Below are 25,852 nucleotides of genomic sequence, written 5' to 3'. Positions count from 1 at the left end.
TATACTGTATATAATATTGATCTGAATATTATATTGAAAGCGTAGCTATACATTTTATTTCTATACAAGAGCCAAAGTTTATTCATGAAAAGGATAAGGTGGTCATAAAAATATAAATACAAACAACAAAAAATTATATTAATTTCCTTTTAGAAATGAAAGAATAAGTATTGCATAACTTATTTCATTTATTTATCAAAAAGAAAAATTATGAAATGACCATTATGTAACAGGCAGAAGAGGGATTCGACAGCTAAAAACCAAAATACGAATAATATTTTTGTGTTAGTGAGGTAACGCCGTGTCAAATCAGTACTATCTTTTTCACCATTCAATAGTCACAAGAATCGACTAGTAAGACGTTAAGTCCCATTGTCTTAGCTATTTTTTTTTTTTTTTAATTTAATCCCTCCTAGTTAGGATTGAAGAAAATAAAACGAAAGAAAAGAAAGAATGATAGGAAGAACATATAATACTTGAATATTATATGTTTAAGCAAAACACCTCCAAACTCAAACTTCAGGTATCTGGTATTATTGAAAGAGGTTATCATAAAACTTCAACAGATGAAATGACTTAGTTAACATAAAAGACCAAGAAGGACCCGTCTTAGAACTAATAAAATTAATCATAACCGAACTGACAGCCTTTTTATTTTTTTAGATCAGTTCAAAACTACTAACTACCAACTTATTTTGATACTATCTTCTCATTCTATTTGGAGGAAAGGTTGCATGATACAAGTAAAAAAGTATGAATACGATATAATTAACGATCAACGTAAGGTTGAAAACATATATTTATCACAAAATTAGGTAAGAAAGTCACAATTTCAGTAGCATACATACATCACAAATCGATTCTAATATATAAATTACATTATAATAATAGTTTAGAGTAGGTCGACTCGTATTTCAATTGAAATCTTGATTCAGACCGAATTAAAATAGAGGCGTATTCAAATAAAAAGAACAATTATATAAATAATAACATATCAGTTATAATCAAAAAAAATTTAACAGTTAGAACTATCTCCAAATAGAGGAGATATTATAATTTGATTTTGATTTCAAGTTTATTTAAGAAACCTTATGGTTTTTTTTAATTAAATTACACAAGTAAGACAATATAAATCAGTCAAGAAATAGAGACATATTACGTCATGAAACAAAGCCTATGCGATTTGGTGGGCAAACTCTCGGATTCCTTGAAAAACACTGAATGAAACCTGCTTGATCAGATGTGGGGGAAGTAAAAATCCATGACGCCCCTTATCTGGCAATTCAATTAGAAATACCCATTTAATACCCAAAGCTCCTCTTACATAGTCATCTGCGCCTCCACTTGCACGATATTGAACATCAGACGACGTTCCGACCTGTAATATAAAATAGATTTGGGTTTGTTTTATTTCTGAGAATTTAAAAAAACTGTAAGTACATCATATATAGCATCCACTCCAGAATATTTGGAAATAGTATTAGCAATGACGTTCCCCATTTGATGAAGTTCCTTCCAATCCTTTATTTTAACATTGGTATAGCTGTATGGATAAATAACTTTTTGTCCAAAACTATGGATAGATAAGTAACCCTAGAAAACAATCACAAATTAGGTTAAACAATCCCTTGTACCATCACTTCTTACTTGAAATTTATCTTTATTATTCAGTAAGAAATTGCTAAGAGCCCTTGTTTCCGGTTCCGAAAAGGGTTTAGATCCTGCATATGTCTCTAAGCAAGTCAAACGAGATCCTCCTCTTGCGTTAAAAAGTGAATTTTTTGCCAGCCATTTATAACCAAAGTTACGATTGAGATCAACACCAACACATCCAGGAAGAATGGCTCCAATCAAACCTCCATTCCTACTCCTGGATTTTCTCCAAAGTCTGTCCTTACGAAATGTGTATGCATATCTAAGAGAGAATAAGAAATATATATTCAAATGCATTCTACAATTTTTCTAATCCTATAATTTAGAAAGATCTAAGCTGTTGTTCAGCCAGAATAAACCACGAAATGCTTAAAATGTACAAAACTATAAGTTGTAAAAATATAACATCTAACTAGGGCACACTACAATCCAGATATTTTATTTCTTGATTGAACTTTTAATGATAATAGTTTATCTCAAAGATACTCTCTTATGAAATTCTTAGGGTGCACTATCCAGAGGATTATGAGAAAATGACCTCCATTGTTTTTTTTATAATAGAACATGTAACTAATGCTCATCAGCATTTTTTTAGATCGCTAATTAGAAACACGTTGGATCGTATCGCTCAATGGCGATATCCAATGTAGTTTTATATCTATATATTTTTTTTTATTGTAGACTAAAAAATAAGATTTAAAATAATTTCTATTTTTCGGATACAGAGTGCAGCAAAATAATATCATTTTTGGTAATGCATGGACATGAAGTTGTAGAAGTAGTAATGGTGTGGGTGTAGTTTTGTTCTTTTCTTTTGTTTGTTTTGTAGTGGCAAAATTGTAAAGTTTTCTTGAAAATTAGTAATTCTCTATCTTGCTTAGGAGTATGGAGGAACGTGCGTTTGCCGTTCAAAACATATTTTGCTAAAAAAGGATTTAACAGAATATTTTATAACGGTAAACTAGTTGCAATTTAACTTCGAAGTTTTTATTGGACTGATTTACAAAAAACCTGTTTCGAATTTATAAAAAACCAAACAATTTTTTCAATTCATTTTTATAATTTGAAATTTGAAAAAATATTTGAACCCGAATAAATCCATGGAAAATCGTGTTAAGGAGCTAATGTTGATACTATCAGATCTGGTGGCATTCAAGAAACTATATTTTAGAGTGTTTGTTGAAATTGGGTAATTTAAACTGGTTTTCTTCCGGGTAAAACCTTCATTTTTTAAGAACTTTGCAAAATCGTCAATAACTAACTTTTTATTCCGTTAATGACTAAAACTAATAAATAATATACTTTGCCAATATAATATTGTATCTTTTAGTATAAAAATAACCATGGCTTCAAAACTTCTCAATGAAAAATAAATTTAAAAAAAAACAAAGGTATGAAAAAATTACCGGCTAAATAAATTAACTATTCCATTTGTCAGATACTTTTCTATTATTATTTCTTACTTATATCATCCCTAATTAATCCAAAACAAAATATATTGTAGGAATATAACCATTTCATTGGAACTTCCTGTACCGATAATTTTGATTTAATTAAAATATCACAATTTCCCTTTGGCATCAAGTTATACAAAACAGGTGTTGGATATTTTTTATAAGTATTTGATATCCATTTTATTTAATCAATATATCAATCCAATTAATAATGTAATTTGTAACTTAAGGGAGATATACTTAAATTTTTATAAATGTGATATTAAATAATTAATGGGTCTTCTTTAATTAAATCCTGTCATATTAATCTATTTGATAACTTGAAAATTAAAGACAACTTTTCCTGGAAAATATCACCAATATAAAGTTAAGATAAAAATAATATTTTTTTACCCATCTGGATTCAAAATTGGGAGAATATAAAAATCAAAGACATCTAATATTTCTTTATTCTTTTCATAGTTGTTGACAAATTCGTTGATGATATACGTGGTGGCTGCAGGAGAAATCCATTCTCGAGCATGAATACCACCCTCAATAAATATAGCAGGTTTGTAGTTGGGTTGAGGAGTTCCAATTTTAAATACAAGGAGATCCCTTCCTTCATATGACTTCCCGATGCTAAATATGGTCGCAATACTTGGATTTTTTCGAGCAGTTTCATAAAGAAAGTCATGGATGACGTCAATATTTTGATAATTCTCCCAATTCATGGAAGAATTAAAAAACGACGTAACATCTAGAGAAAAGTAAAATAAAGATATCTGATAAAAAGTCAAAATAGAACCAATATTAACTATAAATGCAAAATCAAAAATCGAAATGACTATTATAAAAATTCATTGGATGAGTTCAAAATAAAAATTACCATTTTTGAATGAATTATCAAATGAGTTAATTTTTCTTGGACTTCTAAAGCTTGGTTCTTCATTGGTTGAAACACGGAGTTCCTCTTCATCTTGTCGACTGAAGAAATTGAATAGATCGTCAAAAATACCCCGCTTTTTTCCTAAGGGGAAATAATTTAGATTTTAGTCTTTATCTTACTTGTCACACCATTTCGCTGATTTGATTTAAAGTTTGAAGTTAAAAAAAAAGATATTTTGTGCATAATGGAAAAAATGTGATATCATGATATATATCCTATGGATTACCTATTGGTGGACATTATTTCCAATTGAAAACAAGGTTCAAAACTATTTTATCATCTAAAATTAGTTATTTACAAACAATATTCTGCCGTTATATATTCATTACTTATCTAAAAATTTGTCCTCTATGGTCATCTTCTTTAAATTTCAATATACTTTATTGTTTATTTTCAGTACAATTTTGGATATTTATTGATCTAACACTAAAGAAACTCGGCTCATTTTATTAATCATTTAAGTGGTCTAAAAAGGATAAACTTCCAATTTTTCCTGGTAATTATAAGTATCTATCTTTTGATGATTTAGTGCTTTATAAATTGAAGATAATTAATATATGTATTTTTTTTTTTTACATTTGTAATAAAACTCCCACATGGGAACAAAGGCCATATTTCTATTTTTAGATTAAAACACTTATTGATTCGTGTCTGGTTCCCGTGAAAAACATGACTATTGTAAATATTGCAAAAATTATCGGCTCTGGTTGAAATGCTATACAGTATACACATATTATATAAACACTCTCAATGAATAGACAAATTCTAAATTAACGGGAGTAAACGACATTGTTCGGAGTTATTACAGGTTGACAAACAGACAAAATTACAGAGAAACTTTACTTTAAAATATATAATTTATTATTCAACGTATAACTATGGATTTTTTTACATCTGGATAAACACTTTTAAAACAACACAACCTCTCTATTATAACCATGACTGTTTTGATTCAATGAATGATTTTATTTAATTATTTAGGTAAACTATTCACTACTTGATGTAAATCTATAGAATAAAAAAGATCTATCAAGAGACGCTCTTCGCCAATAGAAGCGAAATATGATGATCTACGAAGGAACTAACAGTATAATATCTACATATGTTATGTACATATACTCCCTCAAAAAATGTCTTTTTTCAATAGGATTTAATAGAAAGTCCTTCTTCTATACCCACAAATAAATGAGATATGGGATTAGAAGTTAGATCTGAAAGGAATTAAAAGGACAGTTGAACGGTTGTAATAATTATGTCATTTAAATTGTGTATCATTTTTTTTACTATTTAATTAATTTGCAGACATAAATATCAATTACGTAGTGTTCCATTAAAATCTGACCCCTTTGGATTTTAAACTTCAACTAGATATAAAATGTAGCCGCCCTTAGCTGTAATAACGGCTTCCAAGCGACGGGAAAATGCTTATGAAGGAGAAGGCAGTGTTAAAGGAATCATACCCATGCCTCTGAGTCACTCCGTCTCCGGAAGAAATAGAGCAAGATATCCTCAATCCAATCCTTTATATTTATTAATATATTATCTAATATATCTCATCCTCTGTTCCTTCCTCTCTCTAGCATAGGGATAGTCTGAAGTATCTCCAGAATTCTACACTTCAACTCATCATGCTAGCTGCTAAAGAAATATCAACTACTGTATGCTCCTAGACTCGTGGTTTTCCAATGTTCAATTTGCCAATCTCATATAACTATAATTCTATGATAATTGGAGCTCTTCCAGCTCATAATTTATATTATTAGATAATTAAATATGGTCTAAAATTATGGAGCTTGGAATCAGAAGCACTCTCGAAAACTCTTAATTATTCACTAAGAAGATAAACAATTCAGTTTAGTTCAATATGAAAGCCGTTTAAGTTCCATGGGTTCTATTTTATTGTGACATACAGACAAAAAGGACCAAAACTTCGTCACTAACAACTAATGACTTCTGGTCTACCTCCATGTGACCATTCTCCAGCCTTGACCTTATTTTCCCCCGGACGTTACAGTTTGGAATGTTTTGGATAAAAAATATCTGTTGCACCTATCATACAAATTTGATTTGCTGCAACCTGCCAATATGACAGTGTAGTATGTCATGGGATGGTATTTATCGTTAAGAGATAGAAATCTATTCATTGGCGTTTCGAGGCTGTCATTGCTTGTGAAGTAATATATGAAAGACAGATGGAATAAAAAAATATATTTAAATATATTTTTTCAGCATATCACTAACTGGTTTGGATTTTGATTTTATTGATTCCATAAATATCACGTTTATATCATGATTTAATCATAATACTGCAAGTTTTGGGTCCCCACTTTGTATATGACAATTATTATATTGCTCAAAATAGTAAAGTTTAGAAAATAAAGACGAAATTAGTAATATATATAAATATATGGATATAAAATATTATAAATTGTAATAAAATATACATACGTATATCGGAAAATAGTTAAAATATTTTTCAATTAATTACCTTAAAAGCAATTATGACAATATAAAATGATAAGTGGCTTATCATAAGCCGATTATATATTTGATAGCCCTATAAGTTTAATTACAATATCAATCATTCACATATATCTTGATTGGTTGATGGATTATACTTTGATAGTTAAATTTGTCGAAATTCTTGTGAGTGCACGTCTGGCTTTTGTATCGACTCACAACCTGGACTGACAAAAAGTAAAGAAAAAAATTGAAAAACACATTTGGTAGCTAGTTTTGTGTACTTTAATTTAGCCAGCTGTTAATTATTATGGCGGATTTATAATTTAGATATTACCAAAGATAAATAAATATTATATTAAGGGTAATATTATACTATCGAACAAAATTACACTTTTTTTTTGGTAACACGAACTAAATCTCAAAATTCAAAAATCAAATCCTATGGGCCAGAGTACGTTCAGAGGTGATTTCATTCCCAAACATTCCTTCCAAGAAATGCTAAATTCTCCATTATCTCCCGTATATATCTCTTTTTTCTCCACTTTCCTTCAATTTTTCCTGGCCATAACAGACAAAAATATTGAATATTTTTATAAAGTCAATTAAAAAAAGAGTTGTATTTTTCAAATATTAGGGTGGCTTTATCTCAAATCGATAACAATATATAAAAACCTTTTTTTTTCTAATTAAATTTAAGATTTTTAGAGATCAAACAAGCAATTTTACAACTTTTTGAATTTATTTTTCTAGAAGCTATGAGCGAGCCTCCATGAAAAAATCACCCATTTTTAACTTGAAATAAAGATCTCAGGTTATTAACAGGATATATATATTTATGTTATAAATTAATACGAAAATCCAAATCTTATGTAGTACCCTTTTTGAGTTATAATACGAAGAGTTACTACTTTTAATCTTACAAGAGTCCACTCCTGAATATTAATAAAAACTGCCAAAATAAAAATGCACTGCATCTGTGTTTATTTAAATAAGTCGTGTACAAAGTAAAAAACGTTTACATATTTGGTAACCTGTAAAATACTAGAACTTTAATTGGGTATTCCTCCCAATTTTGAAAAATCAAACGTATTAGTAAATAAGGAGCACTGTTGTTTGAAATAGGAAAGTTTATGTAAAGAAAATTTACTCTTTAGTTTCCCAACTCCAAAAAAATACACCAAATTTTGATAACAAATAATGAACATATATCAACGCACGAATAAATTTTAAATAAAGAGCCTAACATGATAAAATGAAGTATAACTCATACTCACTCTTGTTGGTATCCATACTGCAATCATGATCTTGAATTTCATTAATCTGTTTATTGATCAAGTCTTGTACATTCTCCATTAATACCTTGGCATAAAATTATGTAATTAAAATTTGTTGTAATCGTATAACAAATATTTAAGTTTATTTTGATTGGGACATTGAAATTTGGTATATAAATAAACTCATATGTGACAAATTTTAACACATTTTCACTACTATTTCAATCTATTTAAATATGAAGCCAATCTGTAGTTTTTCTACAAATTGATCTTGAAATCAATCTGTTAGATGTTACAACTGTCCCTCTTGCATGGAATGATTGCTACAATTCTAAAAAAAATCGAATTTTAGTTAGAAATGAAGTAAATTAGACTCCATCATATTTTTTGGGGAATAAATAACTATACCTCTTAAGGGATTGAATTATCAACTTTCAATGCCCTACTACAAATGAATATATAATATATATCACTGATTAGTATTGTATTCGTCGATTGGACAGATTCGCCCTCAAATAAATTTTCAGGGCCCTTCCCGTGACTAACAAATATACATGTTGTTAAATATACATAATAATAGAGAAGAATAAAAAATATTAGATAAATTGTAATACCTGTTGCAACTGACCTCATTGTAATGAGAATTAAATATCTCAAGTTTAAAGTCTAAATTGTGATAAAATTACATCAGTTTGTTGCAAAAAAAAATCATTCAAATGACAGATGTTAGATGAAAAACATTGAAAAATTGACTGCATTATTACAAAAATATTATTTCTATGAAAAATTTCATTTACCACTCCAAAATAGTTTTTTTTCTTCAATATCAATATTTAATGTAAATTTGGTGGCAGTAGTATTGTTTGTTTAAAAAAAAAATCAGTTCCAACTTTTAAAAACTATTATTGTAAAACATAATCATTTGAAAGTTTTTAGGCTACTCTCCTCATATCAGCTGTTTATTTATTTGCTCTTAGCACATATTAGTATATTGCCTACCATGCCCAACAATTATATAGCTGAACTCTGAATATAGTCACAAACTATGGTTATATTGATACTTAATATGGGACTTAAAATCTGTTCCGTCTCTGTTATTTGGCCCTTAAAAAATGTTCCAAATTGTAGATTGCCCACTAAAAGGCATCATTTTTACACATAAGATAATCTCAGATAAACCAATCATATTAGTTTAGTAAAACTTTAATTACATATCTTTGATATACAATAATATTCAGCCATTATTTTGAATTCAGCCTGGGTATTGGGCATTCTTGTAAAAATTGATTAATGATCACGTCAATGGCAGATATCTATAATAACATCATTTTATAAAGATTGTTCAAGTGGTTCAAAAGGTTTTTGAGTCTGATTCGAATACGTCCTTAAAATGTAAGACTGGACGTTAAATTTTTGTTACGACTATATTCCTATTACCAATTTAAGTACTAGGGTTTGTCTCTAGAGATCATGTTTTATCGGGGTTATATATCTAGAGGAAAATCCAGGGAAATATCTATTAATCCCAACAGCTATACATTTAATTATATTTAATGATAAATGAGTCATTAAATTAAACCTGAGAAACATCGCTAAGAATCATTCGGCTTAAAGTTTTTATCACAAAAAGCAAATAAGTTTCTAGTCATTTTTTTTCTTTTTATGCCAATACTTAAAAAATTATTAATAGAATTACATGGATTATAATTATATTATTAATTTTGGGCCTTATTAACAGGTTCCTTTTAGAATGAAAGGTTGAGAGAATCATTGAAAATTAGTATGCCATAAATCTTTGTATATTTAGACATGAAGAAAATACATAATATTATGTTAATAAGTACATAATACGTAATATTTAGAAGATTTCATAATGGAAATCACAAAGTGAGTACACATAGTGATAAATCATGATAGTTTCATCCATCACAGCCTTCTCTTCTATCGATCAAGATAACAATTTTTTTAAAGGAAATTCATATATATATTCAAGGGCACACTATGCATGTACTTTTTCTATAAAAATTATGCCAAAAAAGAATAAATCATTCCAAGAAGTTTTCCTTTTAGTTCATTTGAGTAAATAATTCTTAATCATTATCATCAAGAAATATAATGGTTGATCCATATCGCACAATGGTTAAAGGCTGCTTACAGCCTTTTCAAGTTTCAAAATTTGCAGAAAAAAAAGGAGTATTTCTAGCTAAAAATAGTTACAATAAGGGAAAAATTAGGTAAATATAATAAACACAATCATACGTCTTTTAATTAGTGATTATTACTATAAAAAAAGATCAAAAAAAGATATATGTACCGCATAAAGGGTACACATTTGTTGCCCATGCTATGATGTAAAATTATGTTTTAAAATGAAAAAACGCAATTATGCATTATTTATTGAATACTAGCGGAAGTATCCGACATTGACCAGAGTTATAAGACGTCGACAAACAGACCCCCCTTGCTTTAATAGTATAGAAAAAAACTCCCCAACAAATCCTCATTGTTACTCTTCGTTTTTATGAGCACACTGACACGTAACTACTCAATACTGAGATGTTCTGTCCTCAAGAATGTTATTATAATAATAAAAGCTTGATAATTTTTTTGATATGTATGTATTAGATAAGCCAATTTCTAGAATACTCACAGACTGTGCTTTACCTACACATACTGTTGCTAAACCTCATTAAAATTACTCTGGAGGGATGAGGGCCAAATTGTCATAACTCAAAAATTACAAATATTATAACAATATACAAATATATAAGTCTAATATTCTGTGTTAATACCTAAAAATAGAGAACTTCAAACTGTTGAAATAAATTTCTCATATCCATTTAATTGAAATACTTGGAAATCACCATTATTCAGAATGAAAGAATGGTGTTTCCATACTTAACTCTGTAGATTATATATTTGAGTTACGACAGTTTGGTTCATATCCTACGATATGAACTTCCCTCTTCTTTTCTTTTTTTAATATAAGCTAGTTATTAAATTGAGTTCTTTTCAGACAATCAAACATACAGGTAGGTATATAAATTTGACTTTATTAATATAGATTTACCTTATGAAATCCACCTACAATGGTTTATAGCTCAGGAAAAGATGAATTAAATTCCTCGTTTAGAAGAGAACCACCCAAGAAAGTTAGAGTTAATCTACTAAAGAACCTAATATAATTATTAAATATATTTCATGTCTCTAAGTAATGTATCTTATTTATTCTCTACTCCGCATGTTCAAGTAAGTTTATGATTCTTACAGGCCTCAATAAGTTAGTCGGAAAAAACATCATCTATGGAGAAGCATGGTAAAAAGGGAGCCCTTGTGTTGAATAGGGATAGACTCAATTATCAATCTGTGGCATATTCATTAATTATCTACAACTAATCAAGTTTATAGTTTAAAGAAAAAAAAAAACAATGTGCAATTGTGTTTTTTTAAGCTATTTTAACCTTATTATTTTAAAAAACGATATTCAAAAAAAAAAAATATATAATATTAAACAAAAATTGAAAGAAAATGCATGTCAAACGTGGTACAGCAATATTTGCTTATTGTTTTTGTCTTTTTTGAGAAATAATCTTTTAGGGGAAAAACTAAATAAAACCATTTGAAGGATAGCTTGTTTATCTAAAGTAGTTATTCCTTTATAAACTAATTATTTTTACTTCTAGTGATTATTTTATGGTCGTAAATTTTTTCTACAAATTTTGATACTTCAAAGGATGTGTGTAACCTTTAAAAATTAATCATTATTACTCAAAAATTATATATGTACGAGTTTATCTCTCATAAAACAATGCAAAAATAAGTATTTAATGTTTATACTAATTATCTAAATAATAATGTGTTAATTCTTAGTCATAGTATGAATGAATAAAATATAAATAAACTTTTTATAAATATAAAAAAAAATGATTTTGATTAAAGTTACATCATCTATCTTCATGGAAGGGAAAGATTTCTTATAATATTATTTATATCAATGATATCGAGGAATAATTTGTCCATTGATTGATGAAGGTATGGAGTAGTGTTGTTCGGTATACGGGTAATAAGTGTTGTGTCAGTCCTTATTTATTCGGTATAGTCGTAGGACCGATCCTATCAGTCCTTAAGAACGTTGGTCCTTGGGATAGTCAGTGCAAAAACTGATTTAAAAAAAGATATAAAGTTAATTCACGTCATCAAGGAACAAACTATTTAAGTTTTAGGACTGAACTGGACATGATCGGACTGCATTATTCTTTCCTAAATAAGGATTGACACAACACTACTGGTAATATGGTGTTACTAACGCATTTAATACGGTACCATACGAAATTGATATAGGAACTGGTAATTGCTTCTCCAATAAGAAATAAAAAAATGGCTGACCAATGAAATAACACCTCAAATATATGAATACTTACATTCAAAACAAAGTTATTCTACATTAATAAAAGTCCTCAAATTTCTAAGTTATTCCCTAACCACAGCAATGCCACAGTTACTCCTTTTCAATTGTCTGTCATTTTTATTTTTGGTCGGAAAAGTATCAAAAAAGGAAACAAGACAGTTAATTTTTTTAACCCTAGAATTTCCATTGCCTAGCCATCTTCTCCCCGAACTCTTTACGCTCGTTATTTTGTGGAATGATTATTAAAAAGTACATCTAGTAAACGTTACAGGGCCAAAGCCATATATGAATGTTATGGTCATTACGAGTTGTTGTGAAATCTTACTTTTGAGTTCGAATCAGAAAGTGATTTCTAATTACGAGACGTAAAAAAGATAAATACATATTTTTATGTAAAGGCTACCTTCCATTCCGGTTCTGAGGGACACTTTTTGCTGGAGAGTCTAAGTCAAAATATTTAAAAGGACTTAAAACCTTGAGCAAAGATACGTAGTTGCCATTTATACTTAATTAAGTCATCAAGGGTAAAAATTTAATATACGAATCAAATCTTTATTCCATTTTTAACTCTATTAATAAAAAATGAGATAATACGTGAGCTTTACCCAAATATTTGGGTAGCTCTCAGTATATACTGCTATTACAGTGACCTCCACAGAGATGAAATTTCCATCCTTAAATAAATTGAAACATACTTAACCCTAAAAAAACTTATTTTTTTGCTGGTTTTTTGGCATGACAATAATTATATTTCATAGGTTACATAGGGAAATAAAATTTAATATTGAAAAAAAAAATTGTAGAATGAATTGGATGTGAGTTTTTCGAGAACTAGATGAAACCATAATAAAGTTTATATAAATTGAAGTGACATTTGATGACGTCAAGAGAAATCGGATACATCACTATTACATAAGTGAATTACTAATTACGTTTGTATCGTTGTTAAAACATTGAATGATTGGTACTATGGTAGCTATTTATTTTAATTGAGGGTAAAATGCTATTCACGTTCAGTGGGTAGATGGCTTGTTGTGTTCCTTTTGCTAGGGAGGACAAGGAACAGGATGCTATCTTCTCGAAAGCTATATCCACTACACTTAATTCACAATTGATTAACATGATGAAAATTATTGGGAAAAAACAAATATTTTAATATCCTTTTCTTTCATATATTGAATGAAAAGGTTAAAAGTAGTTTTTTGGTTGAGCAATATTTTTGCAATAATGAAATAAGTTTTTCGTTGGTTTTGTTGAATTATTGATTATTTTGGCTTTCTGTTGATACAATTTTCGTAAAATTCAAAAGTTAGTAATAGAGGAGAATTTCGAGATTTCGTATATTTCTATACATTAGATTCAGCTGTTTCGAATGTTTCAATTTTCTTCATATAGATTAATAGATCAAATAATAATAAACAATAAACAGTTTGGGAAAATTACGTTAGGCGTTATAAAAATTTCCTTTGTATTGAGCATTACACTACCTTAAACTTATCCTACTGTGTAATATTTGAGTTTTGATAAAATGATTTCAACTGAGAGCCAAAATAGATTATTTTGTTTAATATATGAAACCTTAAACAAAATAAAAAAACTACCTGCATTATCCAAAAATATTGTTCCTATAAAAAATTATTTTTATATGGCAAAAGCAGTTTCTATACAATGTGTGAAATATAATATGACAAAAATTATTGATGCATTATATTTTACAATATTGATATAAATTTAATTTTTGCATATTTGATGTTCAAGAAAAGGGGCCTGTTCCAAATATTTTCGGTCTCTTTCAGTCTCAACCGTACTGAATAAAAAAATATACTTCTTTGGGTTTAAATATGCTTCCACATTAATTCATATGCTTTAAGGTTTGAAAAGCTCAAAATCATTTTTTTAGGGTTCTAAATATGTCCTATACCCGTTGTTATCGGTCTTAAGCATTTTCCAAAATTCTATTTTTGATGGTTTTGCGTAGTTTTTGAACAATATATATATAACATGCGATTGAATGTCCAAGGGACATTATATTAAAATAGGATTTTTTTTAGAATAATACTTCTATATCTTATTATCCAAGTATCAAAATTGCCAAGTAAAATGAAAATAAAGAAACCAAGCTGTGCTAAAAATGTATATTCACTTCTATCAATGGTATTTTCTCTTATATATACCCATTTATTGGTAAAAAAAGTATTAATATTTAAAAAATAAATCTCAATATCTTATTTTTTAATAATTTTTACAGTATAAATTTGAAAATCAGAATTATATTATTTAATATATTTTTGTTGGACTTCTTTTAATAAAAATAGAGGCCTGGCAAAAGATAAATTATTATTTAAAAAAAGTAATTTTTAAATATATATAACATTTTTTTCTATAAAATAAATTGATTCATGAATATTTTGTAAAAAAAAAACAACAATTTGAAGTTATTTCCTTCCGAAAGAAATTTGGTCATTTATTTTCAAAAAAAAAAAAGAAGAATGACATTTAACTGCTTGCTATGGCTTGAAATTAATAAAAGGTGATCATTATTGATTTATTTAATAATAATTCAATAATTATAAAAAAAATTACACTTAATTTATATTTTTTTGGAATATAATATTATTATTTTTCATAGGTCCTTAGTCAATGATTCCCTCTTTTTATACAGCAATATTAATTATTTGTATTGATTATAATTCTATTGAACAAGTCAAAATCTTAAAATTCATCCAGGATGACGTCAATATATAGAATGAAAGGCTAACATATAAAATACTTAATTGGATAATAATTAGAACTGTAAAAAATATGATCTGTCCTGCATTTAAAAATGAAACCAAAAATTATCGTGGAATAGCTGACATTTCAAAAACGTTTGAGAGGTCAACAGCTTCGCTGTTATGACGTTTGTTAGACATATGTATAACATATCCATTTTAAGAAGTCTAAAAAATTATTTAAAATAATGTAAATGTAAGTCCTTCTGATTTTCAAATTGATATTTAAAAAATTTTCAAAAATTTAAGTAAATCTATAATCTTTCAAATATATTTTTACTTTTTTTTTACAAAAAAGAGTACATAGATATTATGAAAAATAACATTGATAGATGGCAGTATAAATTTTTAGTCCTGCCGTATGCGCATCTAGATTGTTCTTTTCACTTGCATTGTATTTGTGCAATTTCGATACTTATACAATAAAATAAATGAAAGAATTTCTCAAAAATAATCATATTTTAGTTTAATGTATTTTTCAACATTCAATTGCGTGTTTCATCTAAACTTTTTGAACATTAACTACCCAAAATCATTTAAAAACAATAAAGATGCGTTTTAGACAGTCTTAGATCCCTATTTTTTTTTGTTTTTGTTATATTTTTCAAAATCACAATATAGGCTAGTTATGTCAACATCAAATACATCAATTCAAAAAAATAAAGAACATTTTTTGTAATTTTATGTACATATTTTTTAAAATTTTAATTCTTTATTTGATAATTTTTGCGGGCCATAAGTTGAGAATCCCTGGTATAGAGTATTCCTTAACTTAAGCCACAAAAAAACTGGATATGTCATATATATGTATATTTAAAAAGCCCCAGGACGCTCCGGACATGATCTACTAGGAAAAGGGAACCTTACTATAAGCTATTTAATAAGTTGAAAAATGAGTACTCTGATTATACTAAGTTGAACTACATCCATAATAGACCTAAAACTCTGAGATTGATGCATATATTAAATATGTATATATACATAATTAATTTAATACGTTTTTAAATTACCTTAATGTACAAAACAAGGGATAATATTTATGTAATTAATATGTATCTTTAAATAATTACATGCTATTATGAACTACTTTCCGGATTACAATTTTCTTCCTCTTGATTGAATACATATGTATAATGTAGCATATCTTTAGCAAATGGTCCCCAAATAAATACTCAAATAAATTAAAACCTTCAAACTTTCCAATTGATCATACAGTTTATTTGTAGAGCTTGATAGCATTTCATTGAAGATTTTTGTAAATTACACAACAAATGCTTTTTGTTCCACATGTACAAAAAAAATAATAATATATTACATCTGAAACAACTCAATTGATTGGTAAGTGTGAGTAGATATTAGTATTCTTTTTTTTTTTTTTTTTTGTATCAGCAAACTCGATAATTATGGAATTAGAAAAAAAATCAAAAAACTTTTTTTTTTCGTTATATTGCTTCTAAAAAACTTTTTTCTCAAGATATAATTATTCTCGAGCCAGAAAAAAAAAACATTAAAGTATTAAACAGAGATGAGGACTTTAACTCGGGACTTATAATTTGTTTCAATTTTTCTAAGAGCTACTAGTGTATGCATATTACTGATAGGACTTGAGATCCCTCTAGTATTACTTAGAAGAACGTCATAAATAGAGTTATAGAAAATATAATCTTAGACGTGCATAATACTTTAGTAGCTGCTACCTAAAGAGAGTTTTTATTTTCCAAAGCTGTTGTTATTTTTCTAATACTTTTGAAGAGAGAAGATTTAGGTATAAATTAATTACCGGTGCTCATGAATATAGGATCGTAAGTGGATCGACAGTGGATCGTAAGTTCTTGTTGGACTCAGATTATAATTGAGGAACGACAACATGGTAATTCCTGGAATTATCCTTGCTCAACACAAAGTGAGAATTGTGTTTGTTTCCCTCACCTCATAGCTGCTTGCAGCTAACATAATGAAACGTAAATGACAGCTGAGTTACTCTACCCAAAAACTTTCTGCAAATTGTTGGGACTACCATGTCGGTATTCCGTTGGTATTTTTTACGTACCGGCATGTAATGTTTTTACGGGTTTAGTGAAAACAGTGAAACATGGAAGTTTTTTTTTTTTAAATACAACCTGGTTGGATAAATTGTAAAACATGAAGATTGTCACACATAGCAGCTCTGGCAAGAAGCAATTAGCATTTACAACCCTAATATCATATGTATACATAAACAAAAAAATTAATAAATACGCACAAATATAGGGTCTAACAGACAAATCCAGACAAAGTTTGACTTCATCAAAATGAAAAAAAGAGGACATTTCTCTCAACTTTATCAGCCATATATGAAAAGTTGAGAATATTAATTCTAGGCCTCTATCAAAGTCATGATCTTGAAGGAATTGAAATTTGCCAAATTCCTCCTCTGAGATTTTTTTCAATTAAATTTTTTTACTGTCTACGCCCACAGTAACAGGAAAAACGACATGAGGATCGCTGTGAGCAAGGTTTAGGTCGTATCGAAGCAGGAAGTCTTAAAATCCAGCATCTTGTGTGAGTAATGTGTTAATATCTTTCAACGGCCCTGACCATGATTCTAAGGAAAATAATTGGCCAAATATTTAGTTACAATTGAAACTCGATATATTTAAGTTTTGATTATGGTTTAATACGTAACTACCAATTATGTATTTTAGAAAATAACTAATTTGTACTTTTTCTTAAGAATGGTAAATATACACATAAAACCAATTTGAATTACTTTTTTCGATAAATTTAATCAAATGTCTAGATTATTTTAAATAGTAGTTTTTAAACATATTTTGTACAAATTTTTTCTAATAAACAGGCTCCAAGGCAAAAATAATTATAATATTTTTAATAACATTATATAATGCAAAAGTTGTTTGAAATTATTTGTCATTTATAATACAATTAATAAAATATATTGATTAAACTGAATAACTGCAGATCGAAAATGGATTTTTTAAAATACATTAAGGAGTTTACATTGAAATAAAGCGTAACAAAAATATTTAATTATTGAAAATATAAATTATTTTGCGATTCATACTTGGATTTTGTTTTTCTCTCTATGGAAGACAAATGCTTTACCAGATCAAGCTCTGTTTGATTTATTAATAACTATTTATTTCAAAACTTCTAAAATTGCATACTATTGAAAACAAAGAACAAATTGCTTAAAAATTACGATTGACATATCTCATTTTTTTTTTTTTTTTTTTTTTTTTTTTTTTTTTTTTGGAAGGATGTAAAAATGTTTTTGCAATAAACATGTTCTTATAAAATTTGTCTTAGATGAAGATAAACCCCAAATAGTCCCTGACAAATTAAACAAAAGAAAGACCGCGAAAGTTGTGATACTCAGTTCTCTGGAGTTCTCATTAGTCATGATCTCTGGAACATTAAAGAAGCTACTGCTTCAAGATTTACGTTACAATTTTACAAAAGGATGCAAATTATTCTGAAAACATCAATAATTTTTATCAACTTTTTTTTGGACTTTGATAAAAACTTATTTTGAGGAGCATACACTTATTTTTGAACGAACATTATTTTGTAGTAATACAATCAGATTTCCTTTCTTTAATAAAACCCTTTGAATTTTAAACTATGATGCTATTATTTGAGATAATTATATCTTAGCTTAAAATCCCTCATTAAGGATTAATTTTGGGGCTAGTTGCAACATTAATGCTATTTTCCTCGTACGGTTTATTGTTCTTTAGTCCCCTAAAGAATTTTGTGAGAGCAAATTTATCCTATCTATAATAATGATCAGTGGTGTATGCATAATATAAATCTTATTATATCTTAATCTCCCATACTACAATAAATAAATAAAGATTATGAATAGTGTTGGATCAGTAATCGGACTGATTTTCTAATCATTCTTCTTTCCCCCTTCCCTTTCAGTCTTTTTTATTTCATTTTATCATTCCGATCATTTTTATCATTCAGCGGTCCTATGGGCTGATTAGTCAGTCCTTCAGTCAGAGCTGTCTTTTTACTTTCATCACTCTTAGCTAGGATTGAAGAATACAAAAACGAAAAAAATAATTAACGCTAGCTATAAGTTATGATAATAAGTTCTAGCTACACATCTCCTACTTTAAACTTGTCCCTTTCAAACAGATTAAGATATAAAACTTCAATAATTGAAATAAAGTTGTTGTTAATTACGTAATTCCAGAAGTTGTAAGTCCTATGACTAGTAAACTTTAATAGGACATGAATTATAGGACTTCATTTTTTTAGTTTTTTTTAAACCTATCTAACACTAATTATAAAAATATAGTTCGTTATTCTGAACAATATATTATTTAGTCTAATTTTCTTAATTTCGACCACCAGCTCAATTTTGTTAGCCTGTTGCAGCCATCCCCTGCTTCAGAGATAGTTGTGGTATTAGTCAGGTCGTATTCAATTGCATTTAGTGCCAAAAACTATTGATTAGTACAATCCCGATATAAATTTAAACAATAACAGGTATAAGTTGTTATATAGTGTTAGATTTTGCCGTTTTTGAATTAAATCAATTACGTGTGAATAAAACAAAAAAGTTGCAAATGCCTCTAGTTTCTCTTAGCATAAAAAAATTTGAGATTTACAACGTTGTACTCAATAATTATAAAAAAAAACCTCGACAAATTCAAGGAGTTTCTACTCATTTATAATTAATTTACAATTACACTAATACTCTATCCGATATAGAATTGAATTACAATTAGATTGTGCAATTGTACAAAGTGAATATTTATGAAAACTCACGCCTCAAAATTCATATAAACATATTGAGTAATAATAATTATCATCATTAAAATTAATACTAGCATGAAATTTTATCCTAAGGCTCACCGTTGAGGATATATTAAAAGAATCCAATAGGCCCATGACCCTTGAGAGTTGATGAGGTCCAACCATGAATTGTAATTCATTTTTTAATGTCGAAGGCTCCGTCCAAAAGTCAACATCTGTAAATAAAATAAAATATTTATACAAAAAGTTAATGACAAAAAAAAAAAAAAAAATAGCCAGAATAAGAGCAGAATTATCGGACATTCTCAAAGAATAATAAAATAAGAAGATGAAAGCATTTGTTTGATCCCTAAATGTAAGAGCTGACTGGTGCTATCAAATAAGGCGTTATGCAAGAATTATAAATAAGTGCAATTTGTTTAAATCAAGTAACTAAAATTTATTTATTTATTTGGGAAAAACCAACATTTTTAAGATATTTTATAAATCCCCAAAAACTAATTATTTATTCAATCAATCATCAACAGTTATAACAAAAAATAAACTTTAAACTCAATTAGGTGGGATTTTTTTGTATAAGAAAACTACTTCTTTAAAAGTTTATTCAATGTAAAAACAAAAGGGGACGTTTTCTATCTGATAGGATTTTCAAAACTATGTAAACAAAATTTAAAATCTGTACTATTAATATAAATCAAATATTAAACTTTTCTGATTTATGAATTTTATTTTATTTATTTTGGATGAATAAAGTTATGATATCTTATGTTCCCATATTCATAGTTGGAGTAGATATATGATAAGAACACAGTAAAACATTCCTTAAAATCTTAATAAAATATTTTCATACATTTCCTTTGAATACAGCTTAGAGACTGAAGCAACCAAATTTTACCAGAATAAAACACTAATTTTTATTAATATGAAAGAAAACTGTTATGTTTTGCCATGTGCTTAGATGTCAAAATTGGACCAATAAATTAAAGTACTTCAGTTTTTACTTCTGACAAGATAGATATTCTTAACTATAGCTTTATTAAGACCCAAATAGATATTAAGACTAAAAATAAAGAATTGACACTAAATTAACTATTGTACCTATTTGGAAAGATCATATATATTTCTCTAATTATCCTACTTTTCTCATTTCTAATCGAATATATATTTTATAGTTTGACCTTTTCATTGGTGTTTAAATATTACACGTTAATTTCTTGTTTTATTTTTAAATTCATTTAATGAAGTTTTTTTAAAAATAAATGGTAATTTTCATATTTAAAAAAATACCAACAATAAGCTCTCAAGAGGGTGTAGTCTTTAATTAATTTGTTACATTATTGGAAACGCTCTGTATATAAAAAACTGATAAAATATTAGTTCCTTAAAAAATAAATAGAGGAAGTAAATAATAAATTGGTAAATGTGGGTTCAAAATATGATAAGTACAAGATATCACAAGGATATTTCAGTATCTAGAGGGAATAAGTACTTCAGGGAAGTAAGGCAGGATTAATTGCAAAAAAAATATATTTATAGAAGTGATTTAATATGAGACATGAATTCTAGTTCAATACATAAATATTTGTAGGAAATACGTGTTATTAATAGAGCCGTAACTAATATTTTTCTTAAGGGGAGATGTTTGTTTAAATATTTTGAAAATTTACAATATAATGTTAAAAACAAAATTTATTAATGACATGTAATATTTATATACTTATAACAAGAACGTTAGTCCGCTCAAGAAAACCTGAGCCGGATACCGCTCAATTACTAATTTTGTGAGCACGCTCCCGTTCCCGCTTGTATTGTAAAGCATTGAGCGGCGCTCATTTTTTCGCTCAGATTTGAACTTGAAAACTCTTTATGTATGTATGTTACAAAAAAAAAATCTTATTCAATTTTTTTCCTTGTAATCCGGTTTTATCAAATAGATAATGGTAAAACAACACAGGGTTCTCAAGTTTTTTAACTTAGGCTTGCTTGAGATTTTGAGATCTTATGTCAATTTACAACATAAAAATATTAGAAAATCGTATTTCAGTTGGGAAAATTCGTTTTACAAAAAAGAAGGATTTATCTTCCAACTGTATTTTCTACACACGAAGGAGATGGCAGTGTCTCTGAGGGAACTAATGTCTGAGTCTTCATAGAGTGACCAGCTACATGAGAGGCAAACTCGTCAACCGAACACAGGAGAGAGCCACAGATACAAAATTTAAAAAATATTCGATGTTATCCCATAGGATGCAGAAAACTGAAAAAGTAATATAAATTTATGTAAATGAGGATAATTCGAGCGATTTTTCGCTCTTCTAAAATGGCGAGCGCGCTTCTGCTATCGCTTGTTATTCAAAATAATAAACGAGCTCCCGATTTTGCTCAAGAATTTTGACCGGCGCTTACTAATGCTTTGCTAAAACCTTGGGGTAATTTTGCACCTTTAAAATGATATTTAGGTGTTTTCATTTTTATAAACTTGTTTGTCCTTTGCTTAGTTTTTGTATTTGAACATGCCAAACAAATTATAACAAAAATTGATCGTTTTAAATTATACTTAATGCCTTTATGTTATACACAATCAACTTAGGTCATTTTGGTCCTTACAATTATGATAAAGAAATATTTAGCAAATTGTAATGGACTTAGTAAATGTTTCTCACAGCTTTCCTCTGTCATATGGGCTCGTTCATGTTTTGATTCAAAATTACTTTTATATACTACATATCTGGGTCAATTTGACCCAAAGGAACTACAAACAGTTTTAAAAGTTGAAATCGTACAACAGTTGTTAATACTTAATATCTGTTACCTGTAATTTTGTCGTATACATTTTCATCTCTGGTTGTGCTATATTATAGATACTAACTCTTAACCTTTAGTCTTTACTATTGAAATATTCATTTTTATCGATCAATAGATTTTCTTGCATTTCTTCAAGCCTCAACCAGGATCATGACTAGGAGTATGGTGCCACTATTCAATAAGTTCTTTTCGAATTAGACTCATAATTCCTAATCAGACAGTTCTTACTCTGTAGTTCTTATAAACACAATTCATTTTTATTTCCACTCAATTTTCATATTTTTAGGAGATAATTTTTGCAAGATAAATATTTTTAGCACAATTAACGATCCCAGAAATGTACTATTAACCCTTTTAATGTTATAACATTTAGAACTTTTTTTTAGTCCCCTTAGGTCAAATTGGCCCCGGTAGTATAGAAACGAAATTTAGAATCAAAATATTTGTACGTACATATATTACAAAGGAAATCCATAGGAAAAAGTCATTTACTAAATATTTTCATAAAAATATTTTGTTAGTGTAAGTGTACGAGTCAAAAGGACATCAGTTTTTTCTAATTGACAGAAATTTATAAAAGTATAAATAAAAGAAGGATTCAAATATGTAATGTGACAAACAATCTAGGAAGCAAAATAAGCAGAAGTAAAAACATTCGCAGGAAAATTACCTGTTATAAAAATATTCACAGTAAAGTTCCCTACAACCTTTCATTGCTTCAAATATTATAACTGCATGACTACATCATCTATGGAATAACAATGTAGCAATGAGAGCATTTAGCTTAAGCTCAGTACATCATAGTAAAAAATGACAAGGGATGTTCATATCTATATTATTTAATCAATTTTTTTGTCTCTGTTTGTCGGTTTTTATTAACTTTGAGAAATACCAGATACTCCATCTAGTTACTGCAAAGCCAAGTACTTAAAATATAAAATGTACAATTTTTAGCATCATATTTGGAATGGTACAAGATACTAAAAAGTGGTAATTTCGACCAAAAAAATTCAATTTTTTCTAATTAAAATTGTTTTTACTAAGACAAAATGGTTTGAAGGCCCTTCAATTTTGTCAAAGTCAATTTTTGAGAGTCCCCAGGCGAAGATGTATTTGTTGGGTAGAAAAAAAAAACTCAACAAAAATAGGACATTCATTTTAATATACACACGTAGATATAATACAAACCAAGTGCAAATAAATTTTTCAGTCCTTTGCGTTGATTAACGAACAAATTTAACCACAATTTTTAAGAGAAAATTTAGAACCAATAATTAGAGACCACAGTTAGTCATCTCGTAATATGCAGTTAAAAATATGGTTAATTCTAAGCATGCATATTCTATTTTCACAAAGTTTTCTTTTGTAAACATATTTGGATATTTTCTATATATATATATATTTTTTTTTATTTGTTCATGTAACATTTTTGTGTAAGTTTGTTTGTATGAATGAATAAAATTTACTTATGTAAATATATGCATATGTACGCAATAAAAACAAATACCGGACCTTGAAAAAATTATAAAAAGAAATCCTTTAGTGATTATTCAAAAAAAAAATTTATCTAAAAGTTCTTTCAAATTATAAGAATAACCATTGTATGTTATCTAAACTATGTATAAGTTGTGATTTGGTACAAGTTGTAACTTTTTTATGCAGATTGAACAAATTTCAACTATAAAATCAGATGAATAATTGTAAAAGAAGGATTTCTATTACTTGGGATGAAGATTATGCAATAACTGAATATTCACTGGATGATCTACATATTAATGGTCTAATTTTTGATTATTTTAATCAAAAATACTAGTATTTAACTATTTTGTGCTACATTATAAAGTTCAAATGCCCACAAATCTCATGAATGTATAACAGCTATATAGTCTTAATGGATCAAGAATAAATGATATTATTATTATATAGTTGGGAACAAGAATGGTCAATGTTGTAATTAAATAATTAATTTTAAATTGAAGAAATTGTAACTGGAACAATTGGCTTATTCAAGTTGTAACTGATAGACACATTTCAACTTGTACACACTGAATATATTTACATATAAGTCATGTACAAGTTGCAATGTTGAACAAGTTGTAACTTATATAAGCCAATTGTACGATAAATGATTGATATAGTAATGGTGTAATTTTTGACTTATCTGAAGATAATTATAGTTAATTATATTTATTCATGACACATTATGATGTTCAAATGTTCACAATTAGTTTTGTGTTAGTCTTTGTTTATTTGATCTAGTCAAACTCAGTTTTAGAAGTGGTCCATTCAGTTCTTGGGACTAGTCTTTCGGACTGTCACTAAGTTACAACTATTTAAAAAAGAAGAAATGAAGTTGAATTAGGTTATCTAGGACCAAACTTTATAAGTTTAAGGAGTTGTATGCAAGACTGAGCTGGACACGACCTAGAGAGAACTGAACAAGACGTCCTAAAAAAGATCTAAAAAACACAAATCACAACTACAGTTCTTATTGATACATCAAAAATACGTAATTTTGATGGATCAAAATGAAATGATACCATCAATTAATAATGACGGATGTTCTAATCAAATAAAGTGTAATGAACTGTTAAATGGTAACTTGTACAATCTGTTTATACAAGTTACAAATTGTACAAAAACCATAACTTGTACATAACATAAAAAAATACTAATGTATAATACACTATGTATGTACTTAAATAAGACTCAAATGTGATGGTTTTCATTGGAGAAGTTTCGTGTTTGTGTCCGTATACCTTTACATTGGAAATAATCTTATGTATTTTTTAAAATAATCTTGAAGGCAAGGACCTTGGACGTATCTTTACGAATCAAATAGCTTAAAAAATCAGATATGTAGTTTTTACTTACAAAACTAAGCAATTTATATGCAGTGTCAATAAATTTATCGCCTGGTGATTTATTGTATATAGAAAAATAGGGAATCATATAATTTCCCCCTATCCCACTATCAATGTTTTTAAAACGTTTTATTAATATATGAAGTCAAAGATAAAACTCAACATATTCCATTTTAAGTCACTTACCTTCAACCAACTGATGATATAGGAGATTCCTGTCAGAGCTGGAACCCGGCTCTACTTTGAGAAGTTTATAATTGGTGTAGTCCCGTGCTTCTGAGAGACTCACCCCCATCAATACAATATTTACCCATATCACAGAATATTTAAAAATCATTCCTTTCCATAGAGTCAAGTACATTTAATATTTGCTACAAGCCCCTCGAATAGTTACACTACACTAAAAGTAGTCTATAGGATTCTTCCTCTCTTTATGGTAATGTCCAAGCGACGGCAACAGGGATT

The 25,852-nt window shown here is 27.9% G+C and overlaps 1 protein-coding gene across 1 annotated transcript; it reads right to left on the bottom strand.

Annotated features, from left to right (window-relative positions):
- Positions 1–765: 765 nt before the first annotated feature.
- Positions 766–25,852, bottom strand: LOC121120443 (carboxypeptidase B). The gene is made up of 8 exons (XM_040715311.2): positions 25,574–25,852; positions 19,818–19,933; positions 7,773–7,857; positions 3,976–4,116; positions 3,501–3,846; positions 1,648–1,915; positions 1,441–1,593; positions 766–1,378 (listed from the first exon to the last, which is right to left on the bottom strand). Exons 1-8 carry the CDS (start codon positions 25,746–25,748, stop codon positions 1,175–1,177), a joined length of 1,488 nt encoding a protein of 495 aa, XP_040571245.1. The 5' UTR covers positions 25,749–25,852; the 3' UTR covers positions 766–1,174.

Source organism: Lepeophtheirus salmonis, chromosome 6 (genome assembly GCF_016086655.4).
Source record: "Lepeophtheirus salmonis chromosome 6, UVic_Lsal_1.4, whole genome shotgun sequence".
NCBI classification, from domain to species: Eukaryota; Metazoa; Arthropoda; class Copepoda; order Siphonostomatoida; family Caligidae; genus Lepeophtheirus; species Lepeophtheirus salmonis.
Note: the sequence above shows the minus strand (reverse complement) of the source record. Positions and strands in the feature narration are given on the sequence as shown.

What these genes read in the sequence shown, in the direction of transcription:
- LOC121120443 (XM_040715311.2), bottom strand. Translation starts at nt 25,748, where the DNA reads ATGTACTTGACTCTATGGAAAGGAATGATTTTTAAATATTCTGTGATA. An exon ending in CAGTATGGATACCAACAAGA is followed by an intron (nt 4,117 to 7,772) that starts GTGAGTATGAGT and finishes ATTTCCCCTTAG; the next exon opens with GAAAAAAGCGGGGTATTTTT. An exon ending in GAGTGGATGCTATATATGAT is followed by an intron (nt 1,379 to 1,440) that starts GTACTTACAGTT and finishes TTTATATTACAG; the next exon opens with GTCGGAACGTCGTCTGATGT.